Here is a 17609-nt window from a genome sequence, read left to right as displayed (position 1 = left end):
TACACAAGTCTTTTATATGCGATTTTGGATGTAATGTGTGTGACTGATGATGGCATATATCAAGGAATACGAGTTTGCTGCACAAAATATATACAAAAGGTTAAAGAAAACAACCACCAAAATCCAAAACACATACTCATATCAGATGCCACATTGTAAAGCAAGCCAAGCATATGACCAATTTTGGCCAAGACCCAAAGTCCAAGTTGCCTTGTCCTTGTTTTTTCTATGGGAGGCCTATAATGCTCTAGTTTAGTTGAAATAAGCAATATATACAGTAGTGATTTGTGATAAAGTGCATATATTTGTGATACAATGCAATGTTCTCCATTTATGAACCCAATACAAACCACATATGTGGTTGGAACCACATATGTAGAAACCATCCACTTATATTATCAGTCTCCTAAACAAAATAACTTTGTCTGCTGCTTGAACTCTTTGGCAAAAAGCATTTGATGCTTTTTGATGAAACTGTAAAATTTTCTGGCCTGACTGACCTGCATGTTTTAAAGTAATCATGGCCTGGTTTTTCTCTTCACTTACTTGAGTGGTCCTTGCCAAACCATGAAGTAGAATAGGTCGAAAAGCACTATTTACTGTATAGAACTGTGCGACAACCCTACCTCTGCACTACAGAATTGGTGGTCTCAATCAGATTAGGAAGAAATTCTAGAAATAATATAAGAGACCTGTAAATAGAAAACCATGTCTAACAGAAGCGTTCATAGCGGTCATCAAAGCAAAAAATGGCTACTTTGGATAATCTAACATATAAAACATATCCTGGTTTGTAACACCATACATAGGCATTTTAAATTGCCAACATGGCACCGATATCCCTTTCTTGCTGGGATTGGGATGTATTGGCAACTGGAAAACAAAGAGGTAATAGGACCCAGCAGCAACCTCAAATAAAAGTGAAAAAAGTGATGTCAGCCCTACCAGGAGCCAGAAAGTTAAAGACAGAAGAAGGAGTGTTATACAAAGTGTCCAATAGGTGTTACTTGGACGTTAGTACTTAGTTGGTTTGGGGAGTAGCTAGCAGCTAGGGAAGAAAATAGAGCAAGGTTAAAAAGGCAGAAATCACAATACAAGATTTGCAGGGAAGTATAATTCAGTTTTAAAAAAATACTTTCCTATAATTTATGTTGCTAGAGCAATTCAAGTGAGCACATCTGAATTAGCACAGCACAGTCATTAGAAGTACTCCAGAGTATACTGTACAGGATTATTTTTCTACACTTATTTGTATAAAACTTGCCAGTTGTGAGTTGCCGATGAGCTTTTTCAGAACGCAATTAAAACAAATTTGAAGGGGCGCTACAAATGATCCTGGAAGTATGCTAACTTTTACTAAATGTTACAATCAATGATGTAACTTATATAAGTAAGGTTGTTCTGTCATATATTGATAGTTACCTCACTTTCACATACACATTAACTTGATTTTAAATGCAATTAATACATATAGTCAAGGAAGAATAATGGACTACATTCTGCACTTAACCTGGTGGACATTTTCAAATGGCAGAAGTGACCAGTGCAAACCTATTTTGCATTGTAAACGACTAAATAAATCTTAATGGATTAAGAATGATCAGCTATCAACACACAAGGGAAATTAAGTGCTGAAATGCCTACATTGATTATTTTAAATTATTAGCCTTACTCTGTTCTTGAATTTGTATGCTTTTAGTGAGCTTTAACACATTTACAAGACTTATTGACTATAATTACAAGAGAATTCAAGTAATGGACACATCAATTATAAGCAACATGTCTTGACCAGACATTGGCATAAAGAATTCTAAAGAGAACTCCATTAGCATCTCCTCTCTCATTTTATTCACTTTTATCTGCCTTATGAGGGCATTTTGAGGGCTTTTACAGGTCTTCTAACCAGGTTCCATTTTTAGGATTTGAATTCACCAAAAATTTTAACAAATTAAATTAATTTAAAATCGAAATGATAATATATACTTATTTAAACACAAAATAAATTATATTACAGAAGGCTGATGCTGCTTTTCACAAGATTTTATAGGATGTGTTAATGAGATTTTCAAATAAATTCTCTAAACCACACATATATTATTTATCTATTGTGAAGGTACACAATTAAGTAAGCTGACTAACAGACTTTTAAAATAAGGCTTCACTTACAAGAAGATGTAAAAATGAACTCGTGCCATAAAGAGCAAGTTTGTTTCTAATAGGAAAAAACAAAAGTTTAATTTTTTACGGTTTATCTAGAGGGCCAGCAGGTAGAACTTTTTTTTTTTTAAGTGCTAAGAAAGTAGCATCTTTAGGCCACTGAGGGATCAGCTAATCTGTCTGAAGAAGTGCCCTGAAAGATTTACTTTGTGTATTGAATACGTCTAAAGTTAAAGAGAACTTCTGTGCCTTGAGTCTCGTAGCATGACATCTAAAGTGTAAGATCTTCTTGGGCAATGATGCCTCGGACAGCTGTTTTCACAAAAAATTGGAGTTAGAATTGGTGATATTATTATCGTTATTAATATTATTAAACAGGATTTATATAGCGACAACATATTACGCAGCACTGTAGATTAATTACGGGTTGCAAATGACAGAAAGGCACAGACAGTGACACAGGAGGAGGAGAGCCCTTGGAGCTTACTTGTTAGATAGGGCCTGGGTTACAAGTAAATAACTTGCTTCTGCTTCATTCATGCTTTCTACATTGCTTCTGTTGCTGCACCAGTCATCAAGAGGAAGGTGTGGCTTGCGGTAGCAAACCCTGCATCTATAGCAAGATGGTCCCTTACACACAGGGACAGTATGGAACAAGGCTTATAAAAATAAGTGATGGTAAAGAAATCAGCTGCAAGAAGCCTATATGCCTACAGAGAGGCTACAGGCTACAAGCTGGTAATTCTTACTGGTTGCTCCTTAAACTAGGATTCAAAAAATTATTTTATTTATAATGGCTAGCAAGTATAAAGCAAATGTACAAAAGTTGGTATAATATGACCTTACTGTTGCCTTCATCCAGTCGAAATGAAAATACAACTGACCTCTAAGAATGAAGCTATAATTTTTATTGTTCTACTCCCACAGGGGGAAGAAAGACAGAAATACGAAATATGATAAAATATAAAAACAAAATTAAATACAAATTGTATATATATAAAAATATAAATAATATTGAAAAAAATACAAATTCATACAATTGAACATAAAATACTAGCACTGTGTAATATTTAGGCAACAGGCAGGACTGTTGAGACTGCAACCACGCTTAGCAGCAAGCAACATACCAGACATTGTACGCAGGGCACATGTGGCCCTGTTCTTATCCCACTGAGAAGGAAGGAAGAGAGAACGAGGAGAAAGATAACTGAGACTGTTGATCCAGGGTTTTTTGGCCTTATTCTGGATCAACTATGTCCATAGCAGTGTTCTTCTCAGACCCTTTTACCCGGACGCACCACCAGGCACTTTTCAGCAACCACCCGGCTGTTTTTAAGTGGTTACTGATAAGTTGGATCACAATACAAGACTCACCACCTGCCTACAATTTCTTCCCACCCAGCTTTAAAAAAATAAAATCAGCACAGCATGGGGGTTTATATCTGGGAAATTTTTATTTCCCCAGTGGTTAAACTTGTTGGACTTTGGACGTTGTGTCTTTTTTCAACCTGATTTTTTATGTAACTAAGTGCTGACACTTTTGCCATTTGGATTTCTACAGTGTCCCCATTGCTAGGCTCAAGACTTGTTTATTGAGTGTGGGGTTTGTGTGGGATAGGGTATGGGTAATTTAATGACAGAGGAGATTCCAAAGTTCCCTTGTACAGGCTTACCACTGGGCACAAATGGATTTGTTGAGGTCATCTAATTTTTCTTTCACTTTTTTTTTACAAGCACCATACTTTCAACTACTGGTGAAATATGTTTGTAAATAGGATAATAAAGTTAATGGTCAATCAGTGCACTTAGTTCAACTACTGTTCATACCCGTTTTAATAAAACTTCCTAAGACCAGAAAAGATAGACTACCATGGGTGAAACTGATTAAGCAAACCTGGAATGTGTCTCGTTCAGAGCTGAAAACATTTTTCAGCAAACAGGTTTGAAGAAATCAGTTACAGGTTCATCCAGGATTACTCAGGTTCTCGCATGATGGTCTATCTTCTCAAGTCTTGGAGAATTTTAATAAATCTGGCACAATATGTGAATGATAAATTACAAATAAATAAAGTCAAGTCTAATAGAAAAATGGATTTTCTCACACTGTTTTGACAAATCAGTATGTGTTAAAAAAAAAAAAAAAAAATTAAAAAAAAGCAGTAAGGGTTTAATGGACTTAATAAATTTGGTTGACCGATTTGGAGGTACAGAATACAAACATAATATTTCAAGTCTACCCAATTTATATTTCGGTTATACATACTACATTTCTCGGAAGTTAACAACTTATATAAATAGTATGTGGTTCAGAAAGTTTGCCTCTAATTGACATACCTGTATGAGTGCGAATATGCGCAAGGAATGCCATGGAATTGCTGCTTTTGCATGTCTTTCCACAGTACTTGCAAATGTTTCCTTGGTTCTCTTCCCTTTCACGGTTGATCTGCTCTGTATCCTCTTCAATGTATTTGTTCACTTCTCTCAGCAGCTCCTCATGCTCTTTCTTGATGTGAATAAATAAACTTTGCTCAGAATCAAAAGGTTCTGTGCACTTTACACATTTAAATGTTCCACCACCTTCGGGTAGCTCTTTGAAGCTGGCCTGCTCATTCTTTTGGTGACCAAGGCTAGCCAAGTGTTGGTGAAGGTTACTTTCTGTAAAAAATGACTTCCCACAAAGTAAGCAATGAAAGTGTTTTTCTTTAACTGGATGCTTCATGGAAATGTGAACATTCAAACCACTAAGACCGTCAGCTAGAAAACCACATTCATCACACCGAATACGGGTGGAATCACCTTGAGCACTGCCATTAAATTTCTTCTTTTTCGTTGATTGGGGTTTAGGTTCTGGCACACTGCCTACATGGTTGTCTGATGGTTTAATATAATCCATTTTCAGTTTGACAATGGACGAATCAAACATGTTGTAGCTGTTGAAATTTCTGTATATGCTGACATTTTCAGATTCTCCACCATTTTCTGAAATTTGTGCGGCGCTTAACTCATTAGTAACTTCAAGTACACTTTCTGGTCCTGTATGTTCATTTTCTATTTTGGATGTATTACCAGTATAATCCTGCAGTAGAGTATCCACCAGCGAATTTGTATCACCTCCCCCCTGCTTTCCTAAAGCATCTGAATTTGGCTCACGTTTTGCAATTCTATCTTGGTCAACTTCTACAAGCTCATGCTCAACTACTATTTCAGCACCCAATTCTTTCTCCATAATATTCACTTTATTTAATTCTAAAAGCCGAGTGGATTTAGACACCTTTATTTTGCTATGGGAAAGTTTTTGAGGAGAATCTTCAGATGAAGCCCTGGACTGCAAAGATTCATGGTTAATCTTGTGTTTCTCAGTTAACACATGAGAGTTAATAAGCTGGTGTGATACAGCATAGTAATTGCAGGCCTTACAGTAGTACTCAAATTCTTTTGCATGATTACTTTTCACATGCAGTTCTAAAGACGAAAAGTCACCAACAAAATCACAATGGCCACACTGGTTACCTCCATCATCAGTGGCCATACTCTGGACTTGACTGTCACCAACTACCATATTATCTGCATAATCTCTTACAGAATTTTCATTTTGCACATTAGTAGTGCTATCAATATTTTCAGATTGCTCCTTTTGAGAGCCTATAAAACGTACAGAATTGGCCTCAGTATTTTCAGTTGTTACATTGCCTATACGTCCCTTTTTCTTAACGGCAGCTTCAAATCGTTGCCCTTCTATTGTCACCACAATTTCATTTATCTGTTGGCCAACAGGCTGATCTTCAACACGACTTATATGTTTTTTGGTCAGACAGTGCCGTTCCATATCGCCTTTGGTCACGGTATCATAATTACATAATTTGCATTTAAAGTTGTACTGATGCGTATGTTTCCTCCTAATATGCACTTTAAGATTTGTAATACTGGAGGCTAGAAGACCACAGTGAGGACAGGAAACAGTAGAATTTCCTTTGGGTCTTCCTTTTTTTGGTGTACTTGAATGAATGTGTTCTGCCTCGGAAGGGACATGTTTGGAGCAGTAGGGGTCTTCGGTGGAAGCTACCTTAAAATCTTCACTTTGGGGTCTAACATTGTGAACATTGACAAGTTCTGTAAATCCTTCATATGAAACTTTTTCAATACATTCATCAAAAAGTAGTCCAATATTGCTTTTCTTTGCATTTTCAATATGTTTACTTCTTTTGATGTGTCTTTCCATACCTTCCCTATGCATTGTGTAAATATTACAAGCCTTGCATATAAAGTGAAATTCATGTGCATGGCGAAGCTTGATGTGTCTTGTCAAGACAGTAGATGACCTTGTCTTGTAGAAACACTGTTTACACTGAAACTGTTGCCTTTTTACCTCATTATCTGACACTTTTTGCGCTGAAATGTTAACTGTGTTAGCAACAGTACTACGTTCAACTGGGGGAGATGTATTTGCATCAATCTTTACTTCCAAATTGTCTGCACCAGAGCTCCCACATGTTTCACAGCCCCATATGTGTTCCTCTGCTGTTTCATGATGCAACCTGTCATTGTTCGATTTAAAAAATACTTTGCAAACATTACAATGTAAAGGCAACTTGTGCTTGGCAGCCATATGACCTCTGAAAGTTGACTCATCAGGAGCATCTAGACCACACAAGAAGCAATTTAACAACACATTTCTCCTTTCATGTTTATCATTACGACAGTGCTTTTCAAAATCTTCTCTGGTAATGCAGGAGTATCCACATGCTTGACAATAAAACTTCATGTGCCTTGCATGTCGCTTCCAAAAATGAACAAACATGTCTTCTCTGCTGGCAATAACAGTCTCACAGTATATACAACCATACTGTACTATCGGTGGTGTACTGTTTACTATTTCAAAAGCTGAAGATGGTATACTAACAATACTTTGAGCACCCTTAATCATACCTAGATTGGAAACACTTTCAGTCTCTGGAGACTTTTCAACTGTAATCGCTATAGGTAAAGTATTGCTTGGTGAGACTTTATTGCCTTTAATATATGCAATATGATCTTTAAGTGTACTTCTTTTCTTTAACAGCTGCAGGTGCTTTTTCATCTGCCTAAAACCATGTTTTCTGCGATAATAACCTTTTCTTTGGTGTTCTTTACGGTTATGTCGTCTTCTGGCGATTATTTTACCAATGGTGTTTAATAGTTTAGAGTTAAGTTTGGTTCCTGGCATCTCTAGGCTAGTTTTGGAGGAGACATTCCTTTTGAAACTGGTCTTCTTAAAACCTGAACTTGATTCACTGTGAGAAATCTCTTCATCTTTTTTTGTCATGGGAGCAATCGGAGCTTCCTCTTTCCCAAAGTCATCCTTGCATGACAGAATCTTACCATCTTCCTTGACAACAATGTTGTCTGATGTATGCACTCCCTTTTCTTTTTTAATCATTTTTACTCCAACGTTTTTCTTTGCTTTTAAAGGAGCCTTAGACAAGATTCTGCTTTGAACTTTTACCTGAACTGCAGGTCCAACCTGAGTGTTTGCTTTATTTTTACAAGTCGAATTATTACCAGAACATTTATCATCTACACTGCAATTACAGTTGTGGTTTTCAGCCTCATGACCTTTAGCACTCTGAAGAACATTTGCAGATTTTTGATTGGGTTCTTCTTGGATTACAGAAACTCCTGTGGAAGCTAGTGGAAGTAATTCTTCAGAGATACTTTCACTTTCCACTTCTTTGTTTATTTTTGTTTGATTTGTAGAACAATCATTTTCTGGTGCAGAATCCAATGTTTCAAGCTTTCTTCTTTTTTCCAATTTTGGGTATTCAACATCATCAACTCCTATTTTGTTAGAGGGATAGTTTTCTGAAACTGGTCGTTTATTGCTGACACTGTGGGACGATATCTCACACTGAGAGCTGAAGATCTGTTCTGTATTGCTAGATTTATCTACATCATCTACAAGAGGAGTTTTCATAGCTTCTTGTCTTTGATTATTCTCCATATTTAGTGCATTTGTCAAAATTCCACTGTAGAATAGCTGTTAAAAAAAAAGAAGAAAAAAACAGCAAATGTTTAATATAAATCAATAACACTGCAGAGTTACCAACTTTAATTGCAAGTTACAAAAAATAGGGAAACCTAAACTAAACTATGGAAAATAATGTTTTTAAATATCGTAACAGGCAGTTAAAAAGCTTTACAACAAGCCGGCACCAACCTGTTTTACAAATTTTAATTTGAAGTTACTTATAACCTTTAAATATTACAAGATACTCTAAAGTCAGGGTGCAGTTGGTTTTGAACATCTTAATAGCACCTAATGATTGTTTACATTAAAAGAGGGTGAAGTCTGCAAAGATTCTGTTCTCAAGCTTAGCTAAGATTTCAAAGCTTGATTTGTGATTTTTGGAAATGAATCTTTCTACAATGCTTACAGATAGAGAATAATAAAGGGGTTATTTTAAGGTGGAATGGCTAATATATAATATTGTATCTATAATATATGTAAACACTTTGTTGTATATAATCTGGGCATAGGTCCGCATTATACACTATACTCTTAATATCTTGAGTTTTACTAATTTATTTAGAATTTGCATGTTAAGAAGACTAGTGCATTCTCCTTCCAACTAAATGGCAGGGGGTCATGGGAAAAAGGGCACTTCTTGGAAAATGCAACTTTTGTTCCGAACACATTTGAACAAACACACAATAGATCCTCATTCAAAGCTACAAAATAAATAGAAAAAAATGACAACAACAACATGTGGTGTGTTTATTCTCCTAATTTAAATCAGTGAAACTGAAATCCTATTTTCCAGATAATAGCTAATAATTAGGGCTTTCTTGGAGATAACTAAAATAGAACCTGTTTTATTTAGACATCAGGTGTTCTGATTGCTAATAAATTGTGGGGTGTCATAATGCCAAGATCAAAAGAACCATCAGAAAAGTAGACAAAGAAGTCAATGTGTCTGGCAATGGATGTAAAAGATCAGCAAATAATTTAATATATATTATTTTAACTCTTGCAATAGGGTGTCAAAGTTTATGCATTTAAAATACAAATACAGATGTTTGCTACGCTAACTTTTGTTTAATGGAAGTTGTGCCAGGAAAAAGCATTTCCTGCCCAAAATGGTCAAGACTGCAGTTTTCCATTGAAAATATAGGCAAAGACAATTTGCTGTGGATGGATATAACAAAGATACGGTTGTTTTGCCACAGTAAACACTAACTGAAGAAAGGAAAACTCAGTAAGTTAGCATCAACAGCTTACTGACCTCCATATCATTTATAAAGCAGGGTGGTAAAAATGTTTTGGTTAGGGGTTACTTTGCTGCTCCAAGGCTTGGGTAACTTGTAGTCATTGAGACAGCTATGCACCATTGTAAAGTTTGTGAATGTGGGGTCACCTAAAGCTAAAGTTAAAACAGAAAAATAATTTTTAACATAATAATACTCTAAAGCACACTAACATTTCTACCAAGGAAAGGCTTAGAAAGGAGAAATTAACATTTTATTAAAAGCCTTGATTTCGAACCCACTGCACAGACACAACACAGAAAGCAATGTCTGATGTTTCCACTTATGCAATGCACTGCAGAGCAATTTGTCAATGCACTGCTGGGTGTGTTTTTGTTCGTTTTTACACACTGTCCTATTCAGCATAATTATGTGTGTGTTGCAGAATAACATATTTTCTTATAATGGGAACAAGGCCTAAAGATAGTAAATATTAGACTCATATAACCAAGATAATAAGCAGACATCATACATGAGGGTGAGAAAAAAAGAAAACAAAAAAAACAAAACAGTCTTAAAAACAACATACACAATTAAGCAACATAAAAGATCTGCATTGTAGCCTACTACAGTGGAGCTAGTGTCATGCTCAGTCATGTGATGTAACTTAGGTTGTCAAATGGATATAAGCGTGTATAATGCATAATAAAATATACCTCCCAATTTTTCCAGTTCCATCTAGATCACAGTGACTATCAAAAAAGGACAATTGTGTACACTGACATAAAAAGTTAGTAAATAAATCTAACTTTTAAGATATTTATATTTGCATGCCCTGTGTTTTATGTTGGGTGCAACAATTGGTTATTTCAGTGTGCTGTCTTGGTAAATGAAATTAGGTTAAATTAAGCTATATTAAGCATTCAAATGGAAAAGGAGTAGGTAGCAATTGTATACTAAAATTTAAAATTGGGTAGCATAAGCAAAATGTTACTTTTTGTGTAGTAGGTGATTCATGTATATATAGATTTCAATGCCTTCCATGAACCTTGCAGAAAAAGACAACGAGGTATTGTGGTGACATCTGGTGGCCAGAATGGAAATGCCAAACACTTTGTACTGTATAATGCAAATACTGCATTATTATATTTTTCCTCATTACACATACACAAAAATATTTTTGGGTAGACATTAACCACTTGAGGGAAAAATGTGTGTAATAGAAATGTACTTAAATTCAACAAAGAAGTGTAATTAAAACAGGTTTTAAGCATGACTTCACAAAAACAAAACAATTAACAAAATAATCCCCCACCTCCCCAGCATTGCATATTAAAAGTTCCTTTGTCCTTCATAAGCTATTAGTAAGCTACATCATATGTTCACTGCATAGTATGAGAAAGAGAAAAAAGCCTGAAGGCATTTTACAAATCAGGCCCACCTACAACCTGGAGCGTTGGATGGAAGAGGAGTGTCGTTGAAGAGCTTTTTTCCTAAATCTTGGAGTTCAGCTTTAAAATGCACTTACATCCTAAACTTGTTTTTCTGATTTGGATAGTGGTTAAGGCTACGTACACACGTCAGATGATTCTTGTCTGATTGTCACATCAGGGCTGGTAGCAGACAAGAATCTGGCTTGTGTACAGTGCTCTACGCTCTGTCAGTCTGCAGTCCTGGCAGATCCACGAACATAATGCAAGTGAAGGGGAGAGAGTGCAGTGGGGTGCTGCTGCTTGCTCGTTCTCTCCCCTTTCCATAGAGAACTTGTTCATGCATCTTCCAGTGTTTTAATGAAACAAAATCAGGAGGTAAAAAAAAGTTTTAATGGAAGGAATTTTCTGTTGCCAACCATTGTCTGGGACAATATCGATCTAGTAGTAGTTTATTCATATTTACCTAAACTTGTTATATAATGATGAAGATCTCCTTCAATTCTACAGAGTGTGAACAACATACCCTATGATTTCCATCTACACAGGTAGCATAGCATAAACTAATTACCTTACAGTGTGTCAAAGAACAGAATGGAAGATGAAAAACTAGCTTTTTCCAACTGCATCATCCATTGATGTTAGAAATTTTGCAATTTGTATAGGCTTTATTCCTTCAGTTTACAAAAATTACGGTTCAAATTTACCAAATGTTGATGGTCCCCGTTTAGAGAGAGTCGCAGAAATGTAAGTACAGAGGAGCCTTACTGGGGGAAATTATTGCTCATATCCACAACTATGAGGATATTTGGGGGAAATGTTTGTGAAGCGGTGTTTTAAAATTGACAACATTACAGAATGCAACTAACAAATGGGGGGGGGGGGGGGACATTAGAGTGTCAGCTCCTCTGTACAGAGACTGATGGGGGGGAGTTGCTCATAGCTACCAATCAGATTCCCACATACCTTTAAAGGCAGCAAACAGACAGGGTGGCAAAGTTAAAAAGCACAGGATCTCAGAAAGTCCACTACTCCTGGGCTGATCTTTGTAATCCAGGCTGCATTGAAGAACAGAGCTTGAATTAGGTAAATATGTGATATCATTTTAGCACAGTTGAAATATCAATGTGATAGCATTAATAGTACACTGCTATTTACCTTCCTAATTCCTATGGAATTTGTATAGGTATACTTCATTTTTCACACACTGCTTCTGCATTCTGATTTAGTCATTGTGAAGTAATGACAGAGAGTGTATTGTATGCATCAAGGGTTGAGCTCAATAAGCTTATCGGCTATGGAGACCCTAGAAGTCTAGGAATTTGTGGGGAGCTAAAATTGTCCAATATACAGTGAGGGGCATACAAATAATATTATCATTATTAAAACAGGATTTTTATAGCGCCAACATATTACGCAGCACTGTACATTAAATACGGGTTGCAAATGACAGACGAATACAGACAGTGACACAGGAGGAGAGGACCCTGCCACAAAGAGCTTACAATCTAGGAGATTAGTGACTTTGGGAACAGCAACTCTGCATTATAAACAAGTAAAAGGGTTGTGTTCATGAGAAAGTTAAGCTTGCCTTCAAGTGCATTTAAAAATAGTTTGTGAAAATTCTAAGATCATTCAGATGATCAAATGCTGACCCACATATGGCAACCACGTCAACATTTCTTTTTATTATTTGGAGAGACAAGAAGCTGTTACTCAAACAAAAGTGCTTCAACACAACCCTAAATAAGGATTTCCAGATATTCGATGAAAGAGTGAATAACAGCAATGTCTGGTTGAAAGACTGAAGCTCCAAAGTGTCGTTTTCTGCACGTTAAGACTTAATTTTCTCCATTACCTTGCATGCACCTTTATTTAATAGTAATTAAAAGTACCATATTTTCGGGTGTATAAGGCGACTGGGCGTATAAGACGACCCCCCACTCTAACCAATCATTTGGGGGTCGTGTTATATGCCCAGTATTGTCTGAAAAGCAGGAAGACAGAAGGAGGCACAGGAGGACTCGCAGGGACGCCAGACCAGAGAGGGGATACGCGAGGACACCGGGCGCTGCAGGTAAGTACTGGTACCCGGCGTACAAGACGACCCCTGACTTTGTCATAGATTTTTCGGGGTTAAAAAGTCGTCTTGTACGCCGGAATATACGGTACATTAGCCCAGACCAACATACCTACATATACCAACCAAAGAAGCTCATCATAAATCAAAGAAAATACAGTAAAAAGATAAAGCTTCTTATAGCATGTTCACTAAAGTCTACCAGCCTCTAAACTGTTTTTATTGACCTCTAAATAAAACATAATAGAAATTAGTGTGCTGCTGCCATGGTAGAACCCCCCACAAATGTCAGGAACAAGAACCACATAGTGTACTTCTTTTCTAGTTTTATTGTAATGAAATAATGGTTGATTGTTTTTTGAGCAGGAAACCACTAGAAATTACTTTGTCAAGATAAAAACACCCTCTTTTATGTTACCTTTTTAGAGTCACATGCACGGATGACCAAAATATCACCTTGATAGCCAGGCAACTAAAAATTTAAAAGGAAAAGATCACTAGTGTCAATCCCCTGTGTTTCCCCCCTTTTGTGCCTTATCTCATCACTCATTGGTTACAGAATAGGATAGAATAGTATACCAGAATAGTAAACCAGACTAGTAAACCATGGGAATGCCTACTATAAACCTTTACACCAGGGGTGTCAAACTCAAATCACATAAAGGGCCAAAATCTAAAACACAGGCTGTGTTGCGAGCCAAACTTTTTATTAAGATACATAGTAGAATATAGATCCTTCTTCACCCTGAGCCACCATATCACAGGCCATCCTCATGCATTAATCATGTTCTGTAAACAAAAACTTGCTTAGCTTTGTGAAGCAAGCATATAAATTTACTTTCCCATCTTCATTAAATTGTCTCCCTTCTGCATCAACTTTTCTCTTGTTGGACATTTTGGGAGTGATTGATTTTTGTTCTTAGCAGCTTTTTCTGATATAGGTGTACCTGACCTGTCTTTGTGAGGGGAATGGAGCCACTGACTGTGCTGAAGTGGACTCTGTGTCTCCGAGTCTGGAGACATTGCTAATGTAGCGGTCCCACTGAGATTCCATGCCTGGAGCAGCAGCAGCATAATATTGGCAGCAGGATCGGGGCTCTGGCACAGTTGTGCTTAGTGCTGCGTCTCAGGAGGAGTGTGAAGAAGCAACTGGGGTCCTTCTGTCTGCAACACGGTCAGGCACTTGTGTGGATCAACCTGCTTCTAACTAGCTTTTTGGGACTGGATCCTCCTGCATGCAAATGATGGGCGCTTGGATGCGCCACAGTCACAGCGGACCACATAGGCCAAATGTGTTTGACACCTGTGCTTTACCCAATATTGGATGGCCATAGTTTCTTGATTCCATCCTTTAAACAGATAACTTCAGCAGACCAAGGTTCTTCTGCATCTTTCTTTAAAAGTTATGAGAAACCTAAAGCTAGGGTGCTTTTATGGAGCTAATTTTGCTCTGATTGAGGAAGATACTCTGGCCACTGGTGGGTTCCAGGTAAAGAGATATATTGGTTCTCTAAAACATTAAAAAATAGCTTACTAGGAATAAAAAACACAGAAAAAGGTCAGTCTGTACTTCTAAAGTCTTATCCATTTGTATTTGCAATGATTCTACATACATATCAAGTAATTCAAAGAAATCAAGCATTTAAGAAAAACAAAAGGAGCATTGACAGATGTAACAGTACTGACAGCAGGCATGGAACATGGCAATTGATGAAACAGGGAGATTAGAGTGAAATATTTCGGATTTTACAATATTACGCCTTAAGCAGTTGGAATTCATCCAAGAGAGATGGAAAAACGACTGTGAGATAAATTTGTGAACAACTGAAGTAAAAGAAGAAGATGATGAGTGGAGTTAAGCATTACCTGCATACAAATGACAGCAGGCTTTGATTAAATACATTAAGGACGAGACTGCATTCAGTACAAATCAAGGTGGTCCATGGAGGTAAAGGCAAACCTTGAGACAAAAGAATAAATTCTCCTATCAAAGCAGACAAATGGGAGTTCACCTGTGAATCCATAGAATTAAAGCCTTCGTCTACCATCATGCATCACTCTTAATGAGTGTATGTAAAATAGCAAAGGTGCCTTTATAAAAATCTATCAGCTGCTGATTTATTGATAGCAAATGCATTTGGGAACTTTCCCTACACAAAGGCCTGATCCAGGCACTGAAGACCTAAAGCAAACCAATGCTAGGAGTACCAGATATCTGTGAATATCTTATCTTACAAACACTAGTTGGCATCTCTAATGATGTTCCCTTCACTTACATACTGAGAATTCTTTTTAAAACAGCCAGTCTGACATTCCCTCAAACATTCAGCAGGGGGGGAACCCGTGTGAATGTTTGAGGGAATATCCGATTCACTGTTTTATAGATTGAGCTCCGAGTCAGACTCATCCAGGACAAGTATGAAGAAAAGTACTCCTTGCTTTACTTTAACTATACCATTATGTCTAAGCGAGTGTTCAGCGGTTACAATTACAAACAGACAACTAGAAAAAAGGGTCAGCTGCAGCAGCCCCATATATATGGGTGAAAGATGAAGCCCTTCCTCCTCTGTCCTTAATTGCTGCGGAGATCAGGACTGAATGGGAGAACAGAGCTTCCCGGGATAACCTATATCACACATCCCGGGAGGCTCCCAGCTGCCACTTCTGCATATGCCCGGAATTAGGTATGCGCAGAAGGGGCATTTTCCGACATTAAGGGGAAAGAGACACCAATCTCACGCATGTGCAGTGAGATCAGCACTCTTTTTTCCCATATTACAGCAGGTGATTTTGCCTTCTTCTGGCTATGTCACCCGATGTCGTGGCAGTGGGCTCAGCGCCAGAATAAAAGAATTCCAGGATGGTACGGGACCCATTCAAGCACTTCTCCAGTGCGATCAAAGGAACTGCGGAATTAAAGGCAAGTATGATTTTTTTTATTTTCAGTTTAGTTCCGCTTTATGTGCGTCAAAAAGCATCCAATTTCTTTTGGTTGGGGATTTAGGTAAAACTTTTGGAATGTGGGTCTGTTCTCATTGTAAATAGTCTGCCATACAAGTTTCTGGGGTAATAAAAAGAAAATATTATTAGTGTAAGGTAATTCTGTTTGGAATTGCTTTTTGTTCACATATTCATTAGGTTTCTAATCAGGATTTTCTTACCTCCCATATTAGAAATTATGCTAGAAATCAAACTTTGGTATTTGCTCTAGATTAGTTATTTATAGCAGCAACTGATATAAACTGATTATGGTATCGGATATAAAATTGCCAATTACAGGCGATTATTTTTTTTATATTCTAATATAATATGCCTTTCATATTGTCTCAGAGATTGCATTTTAAAGTATACTCAACAGCTATCCATCAACTAAATTGGTATTTATGCTTAGGTCAGTATATCTCAACCAGGGTTCCATGGAACTCTAGGGTTCCTCCAGAGTTTGCTATGGGGTTCCTTAAGGTCAGCTTAACTGGCAGCACCGATCATTTTGGCTATCTGAAAGGGTGACAGCCTTCTCACTAGCAAGCAATTTAGGAAGCATTCTTCCCTTTTACCACCATACTAATATACTGTGAGCTGTGGATATAGTAAATTAAAGAAGTGCTTCCCTGAAGACCTGAAAGTTATTTCAAGGGTTCCCCCATGTTAAAGAGGTTGAAAAACACTGGCTTAGAGGAAGGGGGAAGGATTTTTTATCTCCACTTAAAGAAGAACAAAATAAAAAATGTATTATTGCAGATGTCCCATCTGCAATAAAAAATAACCTCACCTGCCTGCTCACAATTTCTAAATTGCACTCATTTGTTTCCGTTCGGTCATGGGTCACCACCTTCTTCTCTTTCTCCTTTCGTTCTTTGGCCATTTGAATGGCCGGGACCAAGATAATGTTACTCCCACGCAGGAGTTCATTCAATCCTAGTAGCCGGAGGGGAAGTCGGTAAGTGCCAGATATCATGGCATCCCATGCAGAGCTCAGCATTCAAACAGCTGGGACTACTGCACAACCAGATAATACTTAAGGCAAAATAACTTATTTAAATGTAATCCTCAAAAGCTACAAAAGGATATAAATCAACTTTGTGATCATCAAATGCCTTTGCAAATTGGATGTTCTCTGTAACAGTAGCAGTGACATCACTGTGCTGCACATGGCCTGTACAGAGAGCAGAACTGCCGGAAGGACTCAGCACTCAGCAAGTCCACCCACTGGAGTGCGTGTGGGGGGTACAAGACCAGTCATCCTGCCGACATACACAGAGCAGTAGAGACTAAGCTTTAGTGCACAAAGTTTCTACACACAAAAACAGGTTGTATAATGGATTACTGGTCTAAAGAAACAAACAAAGCACAACAAGATTGGAATATATACGTCTCTGGTATAAGGCATTGTCTGCTTATGCAGTACATTGCTACCCAAAGATACAACTTTTTAAATTTCCTTTTTGATTAACATAAAGAATACAAAAATATATAGTAATATTTTCAGAAAAATAGTTTAAAAATTGAAAATTCTTATACAATCCTTGTACAAACTAGAAAAACTAGAAATGTATTTAAAATAACACAAATATCTGCAAGTCTAGGCTCATAATGCAAAAAACTTTCTATTCCTTCCCTGACTGAGCTAAATGCTTTTTCATGTGTGTCTCACATGCTCCCACTCCCAGACACTGCAGATCACGGGGTCAGTACCTAAGACTTTTCAGTCAATCCAGAAA

General features: G+C 37.2%; 1 protein-coding gene across 3 annotated transcripts in view; it reads right to left on the bottom strand.

The window, feature by feature from the left end:
• ZNF407 (zinc finger protein 407) overlaps positions 1–17609 on the bottom strand; it is a 275487-nt gene that overhangs the window by 250873 nt on the left and 7005 nt on the right. For 2 of the 3 annotated variants that reach the window (XM_072411521.1, XM_072411523.1), the window contains exon 2: positions 4492–8170. In XM_072411521.1, the coding sequence (XP_072267622.1) occupies positions 4492–8134 (3643 nt within the window). In that variant the 5' untranslated portion in view covers positions 8135–8170. Of the gene's footprint in view, positions 1–4491; positions 8171–11774; positions 11867–17609 lie in introns of all 3 variants that reach the window. The other variant, XM_072411522.1, reaches the window with a different exon arrangement.

Source organism: Pyxicephalus adspersus, chromosome 5 (genome assembly GCF_032062135.1).
Source record: "Pyxicephalus adspersus chromosome 5, UCB_Pads_2.0, whole genome shotgun sequence".
NCBI classification, from domain to species: Eukaryota; Metazoa; Chordata; class Amphibia; order Anura; family Pyxicephalidae; genus Pyxicephalus; species Pyxicephalus adspersus.
Note: the sequence above shows the minus strand (reverse complement) of the source record. Positions and strands in the feature narration are given on the sequence as shown.